This window comes from Oreochromis aureus, linkage group 13, assembly GCF_013358895.1.
Source record: "Oreochromis aureus strain Israel breed Guangdong linkage group 13, ZZ_aureus, whole genome shotgun sequence".
Lineage (NCBI taxonomy): Eukaryota > Metazoa > Chordata > Actinopteri > Cichliformes > Cichlidae > Oreochromis > Oreochromis aureus.
The window spans coordinates 10,804,931-10,822,656 of record NC_052954.1 but is presented as its reverse complement, the minus strand read 5'-3'; the positions used below and the strand labels follow the sequence as shown (position 1 = coordinate 10,822,656).

The window sequence follows — 17,726 nt, the reverse complement described above, 5'->3', positions numbered from 1 at the left end:
TAAGTAATCTCAACTTGAGATCTCATAGGACGCTTGCTCTTCCGGGTGTAAAAAGAACCGGGAAGTCGCCCGGAAGTCACGTGGGTACCTAAGCGAAGCTTGTTTTATTTTGTCAAGATATAATTTCGAAAACAGCGATATTCGTTGTTTACAGTCGCGCTTGTTGTTGTCAGAATTACATTACAAAATATTTCCCTTTAAAAAAATATGTTATTGCGATGTTATATTGTCCGTAGAAGAAACGACATTTACTTTTTAATATATGACTATTACTTGTAATTATAAATAACAATAATAGCATAATATATATATTGCAAAAGCCTGCATTCTCTGTGATGTAGATGGTGCTTTTAAATATATATATATGTAGGCTGATAAAACTGTTCTGCACTCTTTACACAACCTAATCTTCGTTTCAGCGTGAAGTGTCTCTGTATTTGTGCAACCCGTGCTCACTCACAAAAAATAAAATAAAATTCATGCCTACGTTAAAATTTTCTTGCGTAAGCCAACGTCTTAAGCCATTGAAGTTTCCTGATATTTTACGTACCGGTCGTTTGTGAATAGCATTTCGGCACTTCCCACACAACGTGGGCTGTGGATGTGGCAGTGAAGCGCTGCGATTCTGACTTCATTTCGCCGTTCACTTACAAGTGTAGCTGTGGTTGGCTTTCCAGGTCTCCATCTCGCTGGGTAAGGAGTCTTTTATAAAAAATCTCTTCCGCCTGTTCTGTCGAAAACCGAGGCAAGTGAGGCAGCTCATAACAGCTAAAGCTAGCTAACATTAGCTAACCTAGGTATGTTTTGACAGAAGTACTCGACACGTAGCTGCTATAGTCTGATAAACTACCATGCAAACTGCAGTTAGTTCATATGTATTACAGGTTATACAAGTGAAAAGCGCCCAGTCTATTGCCCTGCCTATTATTGCTTGTATTTTTCTAAGCTAACTTAGTGCAAAACAATCTTTAATGGGTCAGTGTGTCAAGTCCAAATATCGCATAACACTGATAAGAAGAAGACACATGATGCAGAGCTTTCAAGCGACAGCAAAACTCCATATATCGATTTAAAACGTTGGCGTAAAGCCTGTTTGTTTTACCCAGAAGCTGCTTATTTAATTAATTTGACGCTATTCCATTGTTAGACTAACCATGCATTGCTTTCTGTGCTCATCACAGTGGTCCTGAACTTTCAGTGCCATGTTTGCCAGGTTGGCTTCCTGCTCTCCTCTGCCATTCAGAACACGGCAATCAAATGTGTGCCCAGTCTACATCAGAGCCTTTTCCCAGGCTAAATGTAAGTGATCAGCCAAGTGCTTCATCATACTAGGCTTGTACACAAATCTCAGAATCACTTTGATATTTGTTGGTTCTTCCTCGGCTGCATATGCCTGTTAAAATGTGACTGTTTTCTTTAATCCCCGCAGTCTCTCTCCCTCGACCCCATGGGAAGTCCTTTGCACACCGCAGTGAGTTGAAGCAGGCCAAACGCATTGTAGTGAAGCTTGGGAGCGCTGTGGTGACACGTGGAGATGAATGCGGTCTGGCACTGGGACGACTGGCTTCAATAGTAGAGCAGGTAATAATGTTGATACAAAGTGTCTTTTATGGAGGAATGACTGCTCCTATGAAAAGAGATCTTAAATGTTATTGTTTCTGTGTTCCATCAGGTGGCCATGCTACAGAATCAAGGCAGGGAGATGATGATTGTTACGAGTGGTGCTGTGGCATTTGGGAAGCAGCGACTGAGACATGAGATACTGCTGTCTCAGAGTGTCAGACAAGCTCTGCATTCTGGACAGAACCAACTGAAAGACATGGTGAATAAGCTTTAACAGAAGGAACTTAGACCCACTATTTTGTAAATGTAGACTGAATAACAGTGTTCTGATTTGTTTCTTTCTAAATCTTGTTAACTTTGTTTAAATCTCATTGTCTTTCAGTCAGTCCCAGTTTTGGAAGCAAGAGCCTGTGCTGCTGCTGGGCAGAGCGGTCTAATGGCGCTGTACGAAGCTATGTTCACCCAATACAGCATCTGCACTGCACAAGTATGTGCTCTACGTTTGGCATAGAATAAAATACCTACAGCACCTGACTAAAATGTCACATACTTCTTCACATTTCTTTCCACCTCTTTAGATTCTGGTCACCAATCTGGACTTTCACGATGAACAGAAACGCCGGAACCTGAACAGCACGCTACATGAACTGCTGCGTATGAATATCGTCCCGATAATTAACACGAACGATGCTGTTGTTCCACCCCCTGTTCCCAACAGTGACCTACAGGGTGTAAATGTGGGTACACCTGTTTGTGCATGCAATGTTTCCTTTGCACCTGAGTGAGAGAGGGAAGCTTTTGAAATGTAGTAGCAACTGAAGTTGTTACTGACCTGCACAGTGTTTTTTGCTTTTTGTTTAATGAAATATTGATTTGTGTTTCAGGTAATAAGCATCAAAGATAACGACAGCTTGGCTGCACGGCTGGCTGTTGAAATGAAAGTAGACCTACTTATTGCCCTGTCTGATGTCCAAGGTACTGATATGACTATTTAAATAATATTTTCTTTAATTTGCATTTAAGAATCACAGTAATGGCCAGTATGTTATTTCTGTGAATGTGTAGATTATGTTTATGTTTGTATGTATAATAAATGTGAACCAGTTACCTAAAGCTATATTAAAGATGCATGAAATGAAAACAAATGACCAAATTAACCAACAATTTCTTTGTATTTGTACAAGTGAAAATGATTTATATTGATAATTCTAATCTTTTGTATTATTATTATTATGCATAGTATTACAGCAACTGCCATACTGCCATTGATGCTTTGCTTTTATTCATTAATGAATGCCAGGTAGTCAGACATTAATAGAAGACTTTACAAACAGGCAGGTCGTGTTTTTGTTAAATGAGAAGATATCCATATATGTGTGATTTATTTTTTTTAATTTTTTCCTCAGGCTTATACGACAGTCCGCCAGGAACAGATGATGCCAAGCTCATTGATATATTCTATCCCGGAGACCAACAATCCATCACATATGGGACTAAATCCAGAGTTGGTATCGGCGGTATGGAAGCAAAGGTCAGTGTGACAGATAATAGTTCATCTCACTATATGAAGAGGCAGAGTTGGTTCAGTAATGAAAATGTTGCATTACACTAAATCATGTTGTGTGGCTCAGGTGAAAGCAGCCCTCTGGGCACTGCAGGGTGGCACCTCAGTAATCATTGCCAATGGCACAGATCCAAAAGTCACCGGTCACGTCATCACAGACATTGTGGAAGGGAAGAAAGTTGGCACCTTTTTCTCTGAAGTGAAACCTGCAGGTACTGGGTAAAACCCCTCAGACAGAGCATTTGAATCTTTTTGTTGTGGTTCGAGGATTTATGCTTGATGTTGGTGTTATTGACACCACCAGGCCCAACTGTGGAGCAGCAGACAGAGATGGCACGACATGCAGGCAGAACTCTGGCCTCCCTGCTCCCTGAACAGGTAAATGGGGAAAAATGTATCCTAATTAGTTGCACAAGGTCACCAAATTAAATAACTTCTACATCGTAGTGACAGCAGTGTCAATTAATTTTGAATTGTGTTGATCACATCTATGTGTTTATTTTTCCAGAGAGCGGAGATCATCTGCTGTCTTGCTGAGCTCCTTATAGAGAAGAAAGAAGAAATTCTTAATGCAAATAAGAAAGACATGGAGCTAGCAACAACATTAGGTACAGAGGCAGAGAGCTGGCACACGGATTAGCGTAATCCATACCTGAATGTAGATCTGTGACTCAGATACCATTGTAGTCTAGTTTGGTAGGAGTCATTGTGTGCAGCATAGCGTAGCAGAGCAGTTATTCCTGCTTGGCAACACTTTGCTCTTTATTGATTGATGGGCCAGCATTTTTATTCATACTTTACTCTTATAGGTCGTCTGTCCCAGCCTCTGATCAATCGCCTGAGTCTGTCAACTGCCAAGCTGAACAGTCTTGCCATTGGCCTGCGTCAGCTCGCTGTTTCCTCCAGGAACAGCGTTGGCCGGGTGCTGAGGAGGACTAGAGTGGCCAACAACCTAGAACTAGAACAGATCACGGTCCCCATCGGTGTCCTGCTGGTCATCTTTGAGTCTCGCCCTGATTGTCTGCCACAGGTCAGACCATCTCTAGGCAGTCTGATATACTTTTTTAGAGTCTGGTTTTATATGTGTTCAAAAAGAGTGAAATTTTACATGCTGTACTTCAGGTGTCAGCACTAGCAATTGCAAGCGGAAATGCTTTGCTCCTGAAAGGTGGCAAAGAAGCTTCCAACACCAACAAAATTCTACATCAACTCACTCAAGAAGCCCTTTCCATTCATGGTGTAGCTGATGCCATTCAACTGGTAAGACTGAAAATCATTATAGAAATATAATTTTAGTTTCCTGGTAGTATTTTAGTTGTTGTGATAAACTAAAAGAGTTTGTGCTGTAGGTGAGCACACGTGAGGAAGTTGAGGATCTGTGCAGACTGGACAAGATGATTGACCTGATCATTCCAAGGGGCTCGTCTCAGCTGGTCCGGGAAATCCAGAGGGCAGCCAAGGGCATTCCTGTTTTGGGCCACAGTGAGGGCATCTGTCATGTCTACATCGACAGTGATGCCAGCATTGACAAAGCTCTTGATATCGGTAGGTTTTTAATCGCATTCAGCTCCAGTCTATTGAATTTATCACTAATGCAAACTGACTGGTTTTGAATGGTTGTACAAACTGTGTTTCTTTCCAGTCAAAGACTCTAAATGTGACTACCCTGCTGCCTGCAATGCCATGGAGACTCTTCTTATTCACAGAGATTTGCTGCGTACTCCTGTGTTTGACCAGATCATTGACATGCTGAGAACAGAGCAAGTAAGAAACAGGATTATTTGGGTGTATGCTTTGAATGAGGTTCAGAAATAGGAAAAACAGCAGGAGAATTTAACACTTTACCACTTTATAGTAAATAACATTTGTTTGTTTTTTATTCTTTAACAAACTATTGGTTATTGCGTTCTCACAGGTAAAGATTCATGCTGGTCCTCGCTTCGCATCCTATTTAACTTTTAGCCCATCCGAGGTCAAGTCTCTGAGGACAGAGTATGGGGACCTGGAATGCTGCATTGAGGTGGTTGACAGCATGCAGGAAGCTGTGGACCACATCCACAAATACGGCAGCTCCCACACTGATGTCATTGTTACAGAGAATGAAGAAACAGCCGAACAGTTTCTGCAGCAGGTGGACAGCGCCTGTGTATTCTGGAACTCCAGCTCTCGCTTTGCTGATGGCTACCGCTTTGGCCTTGGTATGTATTTACCTTCAAGTGAACCTAAGCCACCACTATGTTGAAAATAAAATAAGGTATTTAATTTTACTTTGTTTATTTTGCAGGAGCTGAGGTCGGTATCAGTACAGCACGGATACATGCCAGAGGACCTGTAGGTTTGGAGGGACTTTTGACCACCAAGTGGGTCCTTCGAGGGGAGGGACACACAGTGGCTGACTTCTCTGAGCAAGGCAGCATGAAATACCTTCATGAAAACATCCCTGTGCCCCAGGGGAGTTTCAATTAGAAACCACTGAACAACATAAAGTCATGTGTTTATTTAGAGGTTTGTGTCTGTCTGTAGCGTTTCAACTCACAAGCTGCTTCACAATCCTGTTTAGGTCTGTTTTGTTGGGTGGTTGGAAGAATGGAGGCAACTTTTATCAGACAACAAATATCCTGGTTTTGTGAACCTATGAATCCATTTGAAACCCAAGAAAATTGACTGGTGGCTAAATGAGAGAAAACTGTAAAAGTAAAACAGAACTTAGGACTGGACAAAGCTCTTTTCACTCCAAGGCCATTTTGTAATTGCGTCAAACTAAATCATTGTTCCAGCTGTAATTTTCTAAGTTATTTTTCTACATGCAAACTCTTTCTTGGTCTTGTTTATGCAGGATCTTGTTTTGGATTTACTTTGCTGTCTTTCCTCTTTGCACAGATAATTTAATAAATATGGTGTACAGTTCTTTAATTATGACTTGTTGAATTATATCTGTCACAAAGCTTTTGCTGAAAAATCTGCCCATTTCCCCCCCAATGAAGGTCTTTATTTTTTTATTTTTTGTTTTAGTTTGCTTAATCCATCCTATGTTTAATTCAAGAGTGGGAAAGCAGCTGTTGGTGTATAGCCTGGTTTTAGTTATTACTTTATTTAATTGATAGAACTGAGTTTTTAAATAATCTTCTTTTGATCTCTAATGTTAGGACCACAACTGATCATGTGCCTCCCTCTCATCCTGTCCCATGCATCCTCTTCTGTCACACCAACCCTCTGCATGTCTTACTTCACTACATCCATGAACCTAGTCTGTGGGCTTCCTCATTTCCTCTTACCTGGCTGTTGCATCTTCAGCATCTTTTGTCCAGTATGTCCACTACCCCTCCTCTGCACATGTCCAAACCATCTTAACCTTCTTCTCCAAACTTTCTCTAAACCTCTCAACCTGAGCTGTCACTCTGATAGACAGGATTGTAAATCTGTATATCTTGGTCAGTGAAAATCTGAGCATTTTCATCTGCCACCTCCAGCTTCACCCCTTGTCTTTATGCCAATGCCACTGTCTCCAAACCATACATTCAGAACATGTTCAGGCCTCTGAACATGCCTTCATCCTCTCCCCTGCCTCTGTCTTCTTAAATATGAAGTTATAAAGTAATTTCTACAGAATGTACTGCAGTGCATTATGTTTATTTTGATCCAAAAAACAAAAGCTACCGGTATTTCATTATTTGGGAGTGTTACTTGTAACACTTAAACACTTATTCAGAACTCCCACGTGTTTTACGCACACCTGATGACGTATTTGCTGTGGGCGGGGTTACATGTCGAGCAAGGCTTGCCCGGTCACCTGTCTCAGCTGTCAGCTGTGCTAGATCTTAAAGATGGCAGGAAGTAAGTCTTACACTATAGTAGAATATTTTGGTGGAGAAGACGGCTACCGCTGTGGTTACTGTAAAAGCCAAACGGGAAACTTCTCTCGTGGTAAGTTGGGGATGAAGTGTGTGTATGTGTGTCTGTCTGTGTGGAGGATAGCCGGGGATCTCTCAACTGGTTTGTGCTAATGACCTAGCTCCGTCTACATTCTGGCATAATAGCCGGCTAGCTGTTTTTTGCACTGCACCTATCCCTATTGTCAGTGTATTTGAGTATGTTACATAGACTGTACGCACACTGCGAGTGCAAATATTATTTAGCGTTAGCCTAACATCATTTAGATAGGTTTAAGGTTATTGACCTAGCGCAGTTTTTAGCCGTTAGCTTCTAGCCTAGCTTTTGCTTTCTGGGAAATGGAAGAAGGCTTGTAGAATAAAATCAGTTAAGGTTATTGTTGAATGGTTTTTCTGTAGGACAACAATGTTTAACTTGGGTGTAACAATGCATTTGTAGCATGTTAGCAGTAGATTTTGCAGTAGCACCAAGCTAATAGGTAGTCTCTTAAACAGCAGGACGGAGAAGCAAGGCTGCTGCTCTTAGAAAGTGCAGCTTTCTTTTTTTTTGTTATTCGTGATGTGACGCTGGGTTTAAAGAGTTTAGGAAATCCAGGATATTGTATATTTTAGGTGGTTTAAAAGTCGTATAATATACAATAAGTGACAGCGAACGGCGCATGTGTTATAGTACTTTCTCACACTTTGTTTTGGTGTAACAGGTAATGTAGATGGTGATTGGCATTACTTTTTCTTGCTAACTGTTCTCTAGCTGGGAGTGACAGAGGGATAACAGTGTACTAGTTGAACAGCCTAATCATAAATGTTGACATGTGGCTATATTTTGGAATATTTAGTAAAAATGAGCCTCGATGATGATGATTCATTGTACTCTTACTTTTTTAAAAGATCTGAGTTTCACATAAAAATGAAAAATGTGTGAGAAGGTAAGAAGACACACCGGTGTCACTGAGTTGATCTGAGCAGGGCTGAGACAGGTTGACTATAATTAGGGAGGTCCCAGTGTAGTCAATGAGCAACTGGGCACATCGCCTGCAGACAAGAGCTGATGTCTAATCTAAGATAAGAGTGTTAATCTGGTCCTGTTACATCATATGGATAGGACAGCTTGCAGTGAAGAACCGAGACTTTACTACCTGTGTAATTCTTGTAACTATGTAACAGTGTTACAGGGTTGGAAGTGGATGCAGGTCACGCGTTATCTCATGTTATATTCTCACTGGCATTATTTTATTTTCCTGGAAAGATGTGTAGCATCTTATGCTGTAGATGCATGGATTATGTGATATAGTAGCAGTGCGTCTGTACTGTAGACTTTTCTGAACAGGTGCTTCATACGATGTTTTCCCTTGGTGTGATTGGTGCAGTGATATTATCAACAATGTTGTCAGATACAAATCAAGCACAACTCCTCACAACAAGAGCACAACATCTGCTCTCATCTGTGTTATTGTGTCTGTCATGCCTGAGTGAAGGCTGAAGAAGGGATCTGGTGTGAATGGTGAAAACACACTCCAGGTGTGTCGTGAGCCACTGTACTCTTATCCCGCCTGCACATGGAATCCATTCTTTGTATTTTAGATTTATGATTCCTGCCTAACAAATTAGCAGGGCTTTTTGATGACATGTATTATGTTCAAATAAAAGGAGTTAATTAATCAGCCTAATTTAAAGCCTTTTAAGTTCATTTTATATGCTATTATTGGTTTTAATGCACATGTATATGAGAATGGGACATTTCTGCAATTTCAGAGGGCGTGGTCATTTTGCAGTCATTGGCTAGAAATATCTGAGAGACTAAATGTGTAGGCCCTAAACCTTTTGTATTTAAACATAACTTCTCTGGGGTTTTAAATAGAGTGAATTTCAATGCTCTTTATTTTACCACTGACAGATAAGGTAACTGAAGATCTATGTAACAGGGGGGACAATGATTTGAATAATGCAACATAAGAAAAAACAAAGATTTTGACATACTGTTTACATGTTTATTTATTCAGTTGTATAGACATACAGTCTAGAAAGTTTTCACAGGAGCTTTATGCAGACCTGTGAAAAACTAAGGGCACGTCATGATTCACTTGTAGAATCATCATATTGTAGCAGTAGTAACTTCAAGGAATCATTTTCCATAAGAAAAATTATATAATTTCTTCTCATTTTTTTTCCACATTGTTTTGGAGGAATTCTTCTTTGCAACATGTCTGTGAAGGTTCTCAGTCATCCAGGTCATCGTAGTCTAAGGAGCTTGGAAAGAAAAGCGTCTGGACTTCTTTAAGTTGCTTGAAGACGTTTCAGTCCAGTTTTGAGATCCCTTCCCAGACGCCTTAACGCCCACTCACATCCTGGGCCATCTGACCTCAGGAAATCACGCGATAGGGTGGGGCCAGGTTTCAAAATGAGCTCCCCCGAAACCTTGGCTGATTGTGACCCACACCCATTTTCACGCCTTGGCTCATGTGATTAGGTAGAGGATCATTAGGGGGTCCATTGTCCCGCTCGGGGGGACACTCCCACAGAGCTTAAATCTGGGACTCTCCACCATTTGACCCTAGAACTGAAGAAGCTTCTCGGATGAGAGGTGAAATGTCTTCATGCAACTTAAAGAAGTTCAGACGCTTTTCTTTCCAAGCTTCTTAGTCTTCTTTGCAACGTTGCTTCAGTTCACTGAAGGGAGCATTAGTTTATACCCAGGCCCCTTTAAGATCCCACCACACAGTTTGAATTTGGAGGTATGGACTGTAACTGGGTCACTGCAATGCTTTGATTTTTTTTTTTTCTTTGTCAGCCATTCTGCTGCTTATAGCTTTGCATGACTCAATTGCTACCAACTTTTAGCTGGTATGTAGATAGCTTCACATTTGCCTCTCGAATACTTCAGTATACTGAGGAGTTTATGATCAGCTCAGTGATTGGAAAGTAACCAGGTACTGTGGTTATAAAAAACCAAACACCACTGCAAAACATTCCCTCCATCACTGTGCTTGACAGCTGGTATGAGCTGTTTATGCTAATACCAATGTGGCATTATGCATTATGACAGATATTTCCACTTTGGCCTCATCATTCCAAAGGACACTGGTCCAGAAGTGTTGTGGTTTGGCCAGATGCAACTTTTCAGACATAAGCTGTGCTGCAACATTCTCTTTAAAGAAAAGAGACTTCCTCCTAGTGATCTTTCCAAAGAAGCTATACGTGTTCAGTGGTTTTCCAACTGTACTGTATTGAACTTTAATCAAAGGAGTTTGCAAAGAAAAGCGTCTGGACTTCTTTAAGTTGCTTGAAGACGTTTCACCTCTCATCCGAGAAGCTTCTTCAGTTCTAAGGTCAAATGGCCGAGAGTCCCAGATTTAAACCCAGTGGGAGTATCCCCAAAGAGGACAAAGGACCCCTGGTGATCCTCTAATCACATGCGCCAAGGTGTGAAAGTGGGTGTGGGACCTAATCAGCCAGGGTTTCGGGTGAGCCCATTGTGAAACCTGGCCCCACCTTGTCATGTAATTCCTGAGGTCAGATGGCCCAGGATGTGAGTGGGCGTTAAGGCGTCTGGGAGGAACTCAAAACTGGATTATAGATGGCAGACAGTTGGTGTCGTAAACCACCGCCTCTGTTCAAAGATGGTCGCTCACAGTGGACATAGATGGCCTCTTTCACTCCTCTTTCAAACCATCTGTCCCTCTGTCCAATATGTGAACATTGGCATCCTCGAAAGAGTGACCTTTATCCTTAAGATGCAGATGGACTGCTGAGTCTTGTCCTGTGGAGGTGGCTCTTCTATGTTGTGCCATGCGCTTGTGGAGTGGCTGTTTGGTCTCTCAATGTAGAGGTCTGGGCATTCCTCGCTGCACTGTACAGCATACACCACGTTGTTCAGTCTGTGTTTTGGAGTTTTGTCTTTCGGGTGAACCAGTTTGTGTCTGAGTGTGTTGCTGGGTCTGAAGTACACTGGGATGTCGTGCTTGGAGAAAACTCTCCTGAGTTTCTCTGATACACCGGCTACATAGGGGATGACAACGTTGTTGCGTCTGTCTTTCTTATCCTCCCTAGCTGGTGTCTGATCTTCTTTCTGTGCATCTTTGCTGACTTTATGAGCGCCCAGTTAGGATAACCACATGTTTTGAGTGCTTCCTTTACATGTGTGTGTTCCTTCTTTTCCCTTCAGGCTTAGAGGAACATGTTCTGCCGGTGGTGTAGGGTCCTAATTACTCCAAGTTTGTGTTCCAGAGGGTGATGGGAGTCAAAGAGGAGGTACTGGTCCGTGTGTGTGAGCTTCTTTCGGTAAACTTCAATGTTGAGGTTGCCATTCTCTTCAATGTGCCAACCTTACAGTGGAGGAAGGCAAACAGTTATCTTGGTCTTTCCTGGTGAAAGATGTACCCAGCCACTGCGTTACAGATATGTGATGAAGGATTCCACTTCTTGTGTCTTGATTTTGACACAAGAAGTGGAATCACATCATCTGTACCAGTAACGCTGTGGATAAAACTCAAGTTCACCAGGGAAGACACAAAGGATAACTTTGTTTCCCTTTCCTGGACTGCGCTGTTGTGCACATTGAAGAGAATGGCAACCTCAACATTGAAGTTTACCGAAGCCCACACACACGTGACCAGTACCTCCTCTTTGACTCCCATCACCCTCTGGAACACAAACTTGGAGTAATTAGGACCCCACACCACCTGGCAGAACATGTTCCTCTAAGCCTGAAGGGAAAAGAAGGAACACACACATGTAAAGGAAGCACTCAAAACATGTGGTTATCCTAACTGGGCTGCTCATAAAGTCAGCAAAGATGCACAGAAAAGAAGATCAGACACCAGCGAGGGAGGATAAGAAAGACAGACGCAACAACGTTGTCATCCCCTATGTATGTGGTGTGTATCAGAGAAACTCAGGAGAGTTTTCTCCAAGCACGACATCCCAGTGTACTTCAGACCCAGCAACACACTCAGACACAAACTGGTTCACCCGAAAGACAAACTCCAAAACACAGACTGAACAACGTGGTGTATGCTGTACAGTGCAGCGAGGAATGCCCAGACCTCACATTGGAGAGACCAAACAGCCACTCCACAAGCGCATGGCACAACATAGAAGAGCCACCTCCACAGGACAAGACTCAGCAGTCCATCTGCATCTTAAGGATAAAGGTCACTCTTTCGAGGATGCCAATGTTCACATATTGGACAGAGAGGACAGATGGTTTGAAAGAGGAGTGAAAGAGGCCATCTATGTCCACTGTGAGCGACCATCTTTGAACAGAGGCGGTGGTTTACGACACCAACTGTCTGCCATCTATAATCCAGTTTTGAGTTCCTCCCAGACGCCTTAACGCCCACTCACATCCATCTGACCTCAGGAATTCACATGACAAGGTGGGGCCAGGTTTCACAATGGGCTCACCCGAAACCCTGGCTGATTAGGTCCCACACCCACTTTCACACCTTGGCGCATGTGATTAGAGGATCACCAGGGGGTCCTTTGTCCCTCTTTGGGGGGATACTCCCACTGGGTTTAAATCTGGGACTCTCGGCCATTTGACCTTAGAACTGAAGAAGCTTCTCGGATGAGAGGTGAAACGTCTTCAAGCAACTTAAAGAAGTCCAGACGCTTTTCTTTGCAAACTCCTTTGACTACGATGACCTGGATGACTGAGAACCTTCACAGACATATTGAACTTTAACATTTAACACATTAACTGAGGGCTGCAGACTTTGAGATGTATTGCTTGGTTGTTTGCATTTTCTCTGACTTTGGGATGAATTTTTTGGGACTTCCACTTTTGGGACAATTAACACACACCTGAACACTCCAGACAAGCAAACTGCCCAAATCTCTGCTTTGATAGCCTTGGTCACACTTCCTGATGATCATTTAATCAAGTGATTTGTATAGCAGCACTTGACTGCTACTTCTCACCCTAGATTCTATGGAAGCAATAAAGGTGTACTTAGTTTTTCACAATGCTACAGAGAGTCCTGTGAAAAGTTGTGATGTGTGTCAGACATAAAGAAAACGTGTAGTCTTGCCGCTGTCTGTTGGAGACTTCTCTGTAGTTTTGCTTGGACTCTAAGCATAATTTTTTGGGACATGGGAAATTATACTCAACTGAGAGGTTGGTGTGTGTTGTGTGAACTTTCTAACAGTTAATTACCTTGGCTGTTTTAGATTTAAATGGATTGTTTTCTTGCAATAGAAGCTTACGTTTTGGTTTGTTTATGCAGGCTCCAAGAGTGATAGGAAGGTTGAAAGTTGAAAGGAAGAGCTCAGACCTCGACTCTGGGAAGAGGGAGCTGGTCTGGCTACAAATGATAAATTTGTATATTTCCATTGGGGCCTTAAAGTACTGTGGGAATGACCCTTTGGAGACAGTGTTTTAAACTGGAAAAAAATGTGGACCTACCACAAGTCTCTCAACTTCTTGACAAACTATGCCTTGTTTGTATACATACCTCCTATCACAGCTGTTTTAGTTTTACTCACTTGTGAAGAGCCTGACTCTTTCTCCTTGTTTCCGGTTCAGTTTATCATCAATTTAAACACAGAAGTATACTCTCATTAACAGTTTCTTCCCCTTCCCATTCGCCTTTTGTGAACAAAAGAAAAACTATCTTATGAGCTTAGGCGTTACCACTTTTATGACCTTAAGCCCGATTGGGCTTAAGGTGAAGACACTTTTCATACATAACACTGCCGAGGCGTGTTGCCATATTTTCAACGATTGCCACTATGTATAAAATTGTATTTAAATCAATTACACATTTTAAGGAAACAATTTGATTATTTGTTTTGTTTTGATTGCAGGGATGTGGTCCCACACCATGACAGTACAAGACTACCAAGACCTCATAGATCGAGGATGGAGAAGGTGAGTAGCTATTTTCTGGTTTCAGCCAGTAGCTTCCTACTTCCATTTGAAACCTTTTCTCCTGAATTCAGTTTAAAAATGGAGTTGTGACTACTTCAAATGAAAATTAATAATTTATTATCATACTTTTTTTTTTCTCCCAAAAATCTTGTCCATGTTTTCATTTTCAGAAGTGGGAAATATGTTTACAAACCCATAATGCAGAAGACATGCTGTCCACAGTATACCATCAGGTAATTTTATTAACTTGCTTACCAAAATTTCCTTTTATGAGTCATGCTTTAAGTAACTTAAGATCTGATAAGACCAAAAAACCTAGAATACACAAGGGTTGTTTGATCTATGTTGAAAAAATACTTTAATTAAATGTTTGCTTTAACAACCAATAACCTTTACCTTGTATCCTCTCTCAAGATGCCACGCTCTGAAATTCCAGCCTTCCAAATCCCACAAGAAAATCCTGAAGAAGATGAACAGATTTATATCCAAAGGGGAGCTGCAAAAGGGGCAGGAAGATTGTGCAGGTATGTATAATATATGAGGTATTAACACATCAATCCATAGTCTCTATTGGTGTATAGTTCATGGAAAAAAATGTCAATACTCTTTGCAGTTAGTGCTCTGCGACTGCATATGTGTTGTATTTTGTAGTGTGAAGCACTACACAGGCTTGACTTGAGTTTGAAAGTTAATAAATATGTGAAAATGACTTGACTCTGTAATGTGTTCATGGACCACAGGTTTTAATATAAATGATGCTGCGAACGGCAGGCAGATTAGGATTTATGGGTTTACACAGGAGTATGGCTGTTCCTCTCTATCAGCTCATAAGAGCTCCATCAGTTGCAAAGCCCACAAACTGTGCACATAACATTTCATCAGAGACCCCTTCACAGCAAGGCTTTTTAACTGCAGGATGTCACAGAGAGCAGTCCTGGTGCATGACTGCAATTCACTCATTTCATATTCTGATGTCAGTGATCAGGCGTAAGTAAGGGCCCATTCCCTCTGGCGAATTGCACCCTGGTTTAAAGTACAGTTAGCGTTGGGTGCTAATTCAAAACAGAAGAGAAGGGTCATTTACAGTGTGCTGTCTGGTGTAAGCAATATTAATTTCCTGCATTATAGGTGAGCCAATGGACTCTGTGTGTGAAGAGGCAGGACCACAGGAACTGAGTAAAGTACATTTGAAGTGCACCGCTCTCACAGACATTCAGAAGGATGCTACAGAGTTTCCATCTACCACAGAAGTTCAGAAGGAGGCAGCAGATGCCACACCTACAGGCTCGCAAACATCACAAAATGATCCAGTGTCTGTCCCAGCTGGGAGAACAGCATCCACAGCTCCCAAACCAGGTAGGAGTCATCAAAACTAGTGCTGTTCTTGCCGTTGCTGGGAGGGAAAAAAAGTTATGTTAGTACTATAATTAGTAAGCTCATTCTATTCTATGTGATCTATCAATCTAAACCTGGAGCGGCAATTAATCAGATGATCATAGAAAATTAAACTAACTAAACTTTTAAAATGATGACATAAATCCCTATATGAACGGCTCAAGCAGCTGTACTATGAAGCCTCAGCAATAAGTAGTGCAGGGTTTTTACCCCTCTCTGCTCTTGGCTTTGTTGTGTGTGCACCTTCTTACACATAAACAGGCTGAAGGTAATATTAATCGAGTTGACGGGGTGTTATTATTTATTACCATCAATGCAATGAAGCTTCCCAATAAGTGTGAAACTGAAGTGAATAATTTCACGTTGACTTTATTCTAAAGTTCTAATAACCCACAAACTTTGAAAGGCCTTTCTAAACAAAGGATAACATAAAAGCATGGCTACTTTTGATTGTTACAGCCTAGGGTCTGTGTCTACTAACAGCTGTTATTGATATGGAATGACCCATGCTTTCAGTCTTGGAGTGCTTCTCAGAAAGCCGCGTTGTTGTTACATTACAAAAATACGGTGAAACATTTTTGCCTTCATCTGTACCGAGTGCTCCGAGTCTCCACAGTCTACTCCAGAAAGGACCTAAACACAGGATTGGATCAGTCTGAGATCCCAAACAGTTTGGTTGTCAGTGACAGCTACGGATTGACAGTTTTTGTCAGGGACAAAGAGGGAAGTAATGCTCTTAAACTGAAAAAGCTGTAAGCAGAGCGTTGTTTTTTTCACTGTAGATGCTGGGCTGTCAACACTGAACTTCAAATGCAGAAAGCAGATCCTGCCACCAGAAAAACAATGGAAACAGACCTTAAAAATGCACTGATCATACGAAGTATTAATGTAGCATTTATGAGGTGAATTTTTATCCTGGCTTGCTATTATAAGTAGTTTCCCTTTAGTGTTTTTGGAATTTCTTTGCAGCAATTAAACTTAATTTGGATTTTTTTTAAACATTGCAGCTAAGACTATTTGAATACATGATTACTTATTAATTTGTTTAAATGTTGTCAACTACAACTAAGCTAATAATAAGCCACCTGTTTCTAATTGAGGAATCCTCAGCTGTTTGTACTTAATGGCTTCTTTGGTTTCCTGCTTAAATTTATGCTCTCTACTTTATCCAATGTGGCCTCATGCTGTGCTCTGCACTAACTGAAGTATCAGATCTTGCCAGAAGGTGTCACTGTTCACCTTGTAAACCAGGCTTCACACTGCAGCATGTTGGTGAATGAGGGCACTGTTTGTTCCCTGTTTTGTAGGAGTGTGTGTCTGGTTTGGAATTATCTATCATGTTCTCCTCCTTATTTTCCAGCACAGGATATCCTCTCAATAATGAATTAAAAACACTTATTGTGAAGAGATAATAAACTCCCATTAGCAGGGGAAGTGGCGTTTTAACAACCTTTCATGTTTCAGGCTTCAGCTGCTTTTTTTCTCTCCAACTCTGATGAGAACACCATCCACCATCATTAATTAAAAGGCAACAGAGGATGTTGGAGAAATATTATTGTGCAAAATTTTTGTGAATCATGCTATGATTTATGAGAAAGGCTCAAGGGATGAACCAGTGTGGCTTCTACACAAGATCAACATCTTGGTAATGAAAACGCATAATTTGTTCCCATTTTTTGTTGAATCTATGAAAAATGTCAAAGATAATATAGCTTGACAAGAATAAAATAGGATTTTTAGACCCACAAGGTGAGCCATTTACCACATTTACCAAAAACCTGAGAAAACTAGGGGGCCAAAAGAGAAAGTGGCAGACCTAAAAAAAAAAAAAAAAAAAAAAACCTAAAGCAGGAGAACAGAACTGAACTTCCTTAAGAAATGGGGGGGGTGGAATCCAACAAAAACCTTGCACAGGACCTGAGAGATGCATTAGGGCCTTCAGTTGTTCACTACTGTTCACCAAATCCTTATTAGAAATGGTCTCAGTAGAGGTGGGGCTATTGTGAAGCCATTTTTTAAAGGAAACCTGGAGAAAAGGCTGAGGTATGCCAGATTACTCAAGAACTGGACCGAAAATCGGCGAACAAAAGTCACGTGGAGTGATGGATCCAAATTTGGGATTTTTGGTTCAAATCATTGTCAGTATGTACAGAAGTAGGTCAAGAATGAGATGGAAAAGTGAGTGTACAGCTATTTGTGGAGGCTGTGTCATGATTTGGGACTATGAACACAGAAATGTATCACCAGATTTTGATCCAGCGTCTGATTGGAACGGCTTCATTTTCCAGCAGGAAAATGAAGTCAAACACGATACCAATGCTGTAAACGTGTATCTGGATAGAACACCACTCACTGGAACACTATCAGTCATGGATTGGCCTCCCCAGAGCCCAGACTTCAACATTTTTGAAGCCGTGTGGGATCATGTTTTTCACCGTTAGCAGAA

General features: G+C 41.4%; 2 protein-coding genes across 5 annotated transcripts in view; both read left to right on the top strand.

The window, feature by feature from the left end:
• The first annotated feature begins 41 nt into the window (after positions 1-41).
• LOC116318572 (delta-1-pyrroline-5-carboxylate synthase-like) lies at positions 42-6,040 on the top strand. Of its 2 annotated transcripts, none has more exons than XM_031737620.2 (17): positions 42-80; positions 1,182-1,299; positions 1,430-1,581; positions 1,673-1,822; positions 1,946-2,050; positions 2,142-2,300; positions 2,448-2,538; positions 2,970-3,094; positions 3,195-3,339; positions 3,432-3,505; positions 3,636-3,735; positions 3,937-4,157; positions 4,250-4,387; positions 4,477-4,672; positions 4,770-4,891; positions 5,043-5,325; positions 5,412-6,040. In XM_031737620.2, exons 2-17 carry the CDS (start codon positions 1,203-1,205, stop codon positions 5,591-5,593), a joined length of 2,340 nt encoding a protein of 779 aa, XP_031593480.2. In that variant the 5' UTR covers positions 42-80; positions 1,182-1,202; the 3' UTR covers positions 5,594-6,040. The 2 variants fall into 2 exon arrangements, with proteins under 2 accessions (XP_031593480.2, XP_031593479.2); XM_031737619.2 differs by lacking the exon at positions 42-80 and adding an exon at positions 271-693.
• An 838-nt stretch (positions 6,041-6,878) lies between these two features.
• Positions 6,879-17,726, top strand: part of LOC116318582 (arginyl-tRNA--protein transferase 1) — a 54,170-nt gene continuing 43,322 nt past the window's right edge. For 2 of the 3 annotated variants that reach the window (XM_031737629.2, XM_031737630.2), the window contains exons 1-5: positions 6,880-7,051; positions 13,822-13,885; positions 14,056-14,118; positions 14,300-14,409; positions 15,014-15,241. In XM_031737629.2, the coding sequence (XP_031593489.1) occupies positions 6,952-7,051; positions 13,822-13,885; positions 14,056-14,118; positions 14,300-14,409; positions 15,014-15,241 (565 nt within the window). In that variant the 5' untranslated portion in view covers positions 6,880-6,951. Of the gene's footprint in view, positions 7,052-13,821; positions 13,886-14,055; positions 14,119-14,299; positions 14,410-15,013; positions 15,242-17,726 lie in introns of all 3 variants that reach the window. The other variant, XM_039621897.1, reaches the window with a different exon arrangement.

Coding starts and splice junctions, on each gene's coding strand:
- LOC116318572 (XM_031737620.2), top strand. CDS start 1,203: ATGTTTGCCAGGTTGGCTTCCTGCTCTCCTCTGCCATTCAGAACACGG. Junction 4,158..4,249: donor GCCCTGATTGTCTGCCACAG/GTCAGACCATCT, acceptor GCTGTACTTCAG/GTGTCAGCACTAGCAATTGC. Junction 5,326..5,411: donor TGGCTACCGCTTTGGCCTTG/GTATGTATTTAC, acceptor TTTATTTTGCAG/GAGCTGAGGTCGGTATCAGT.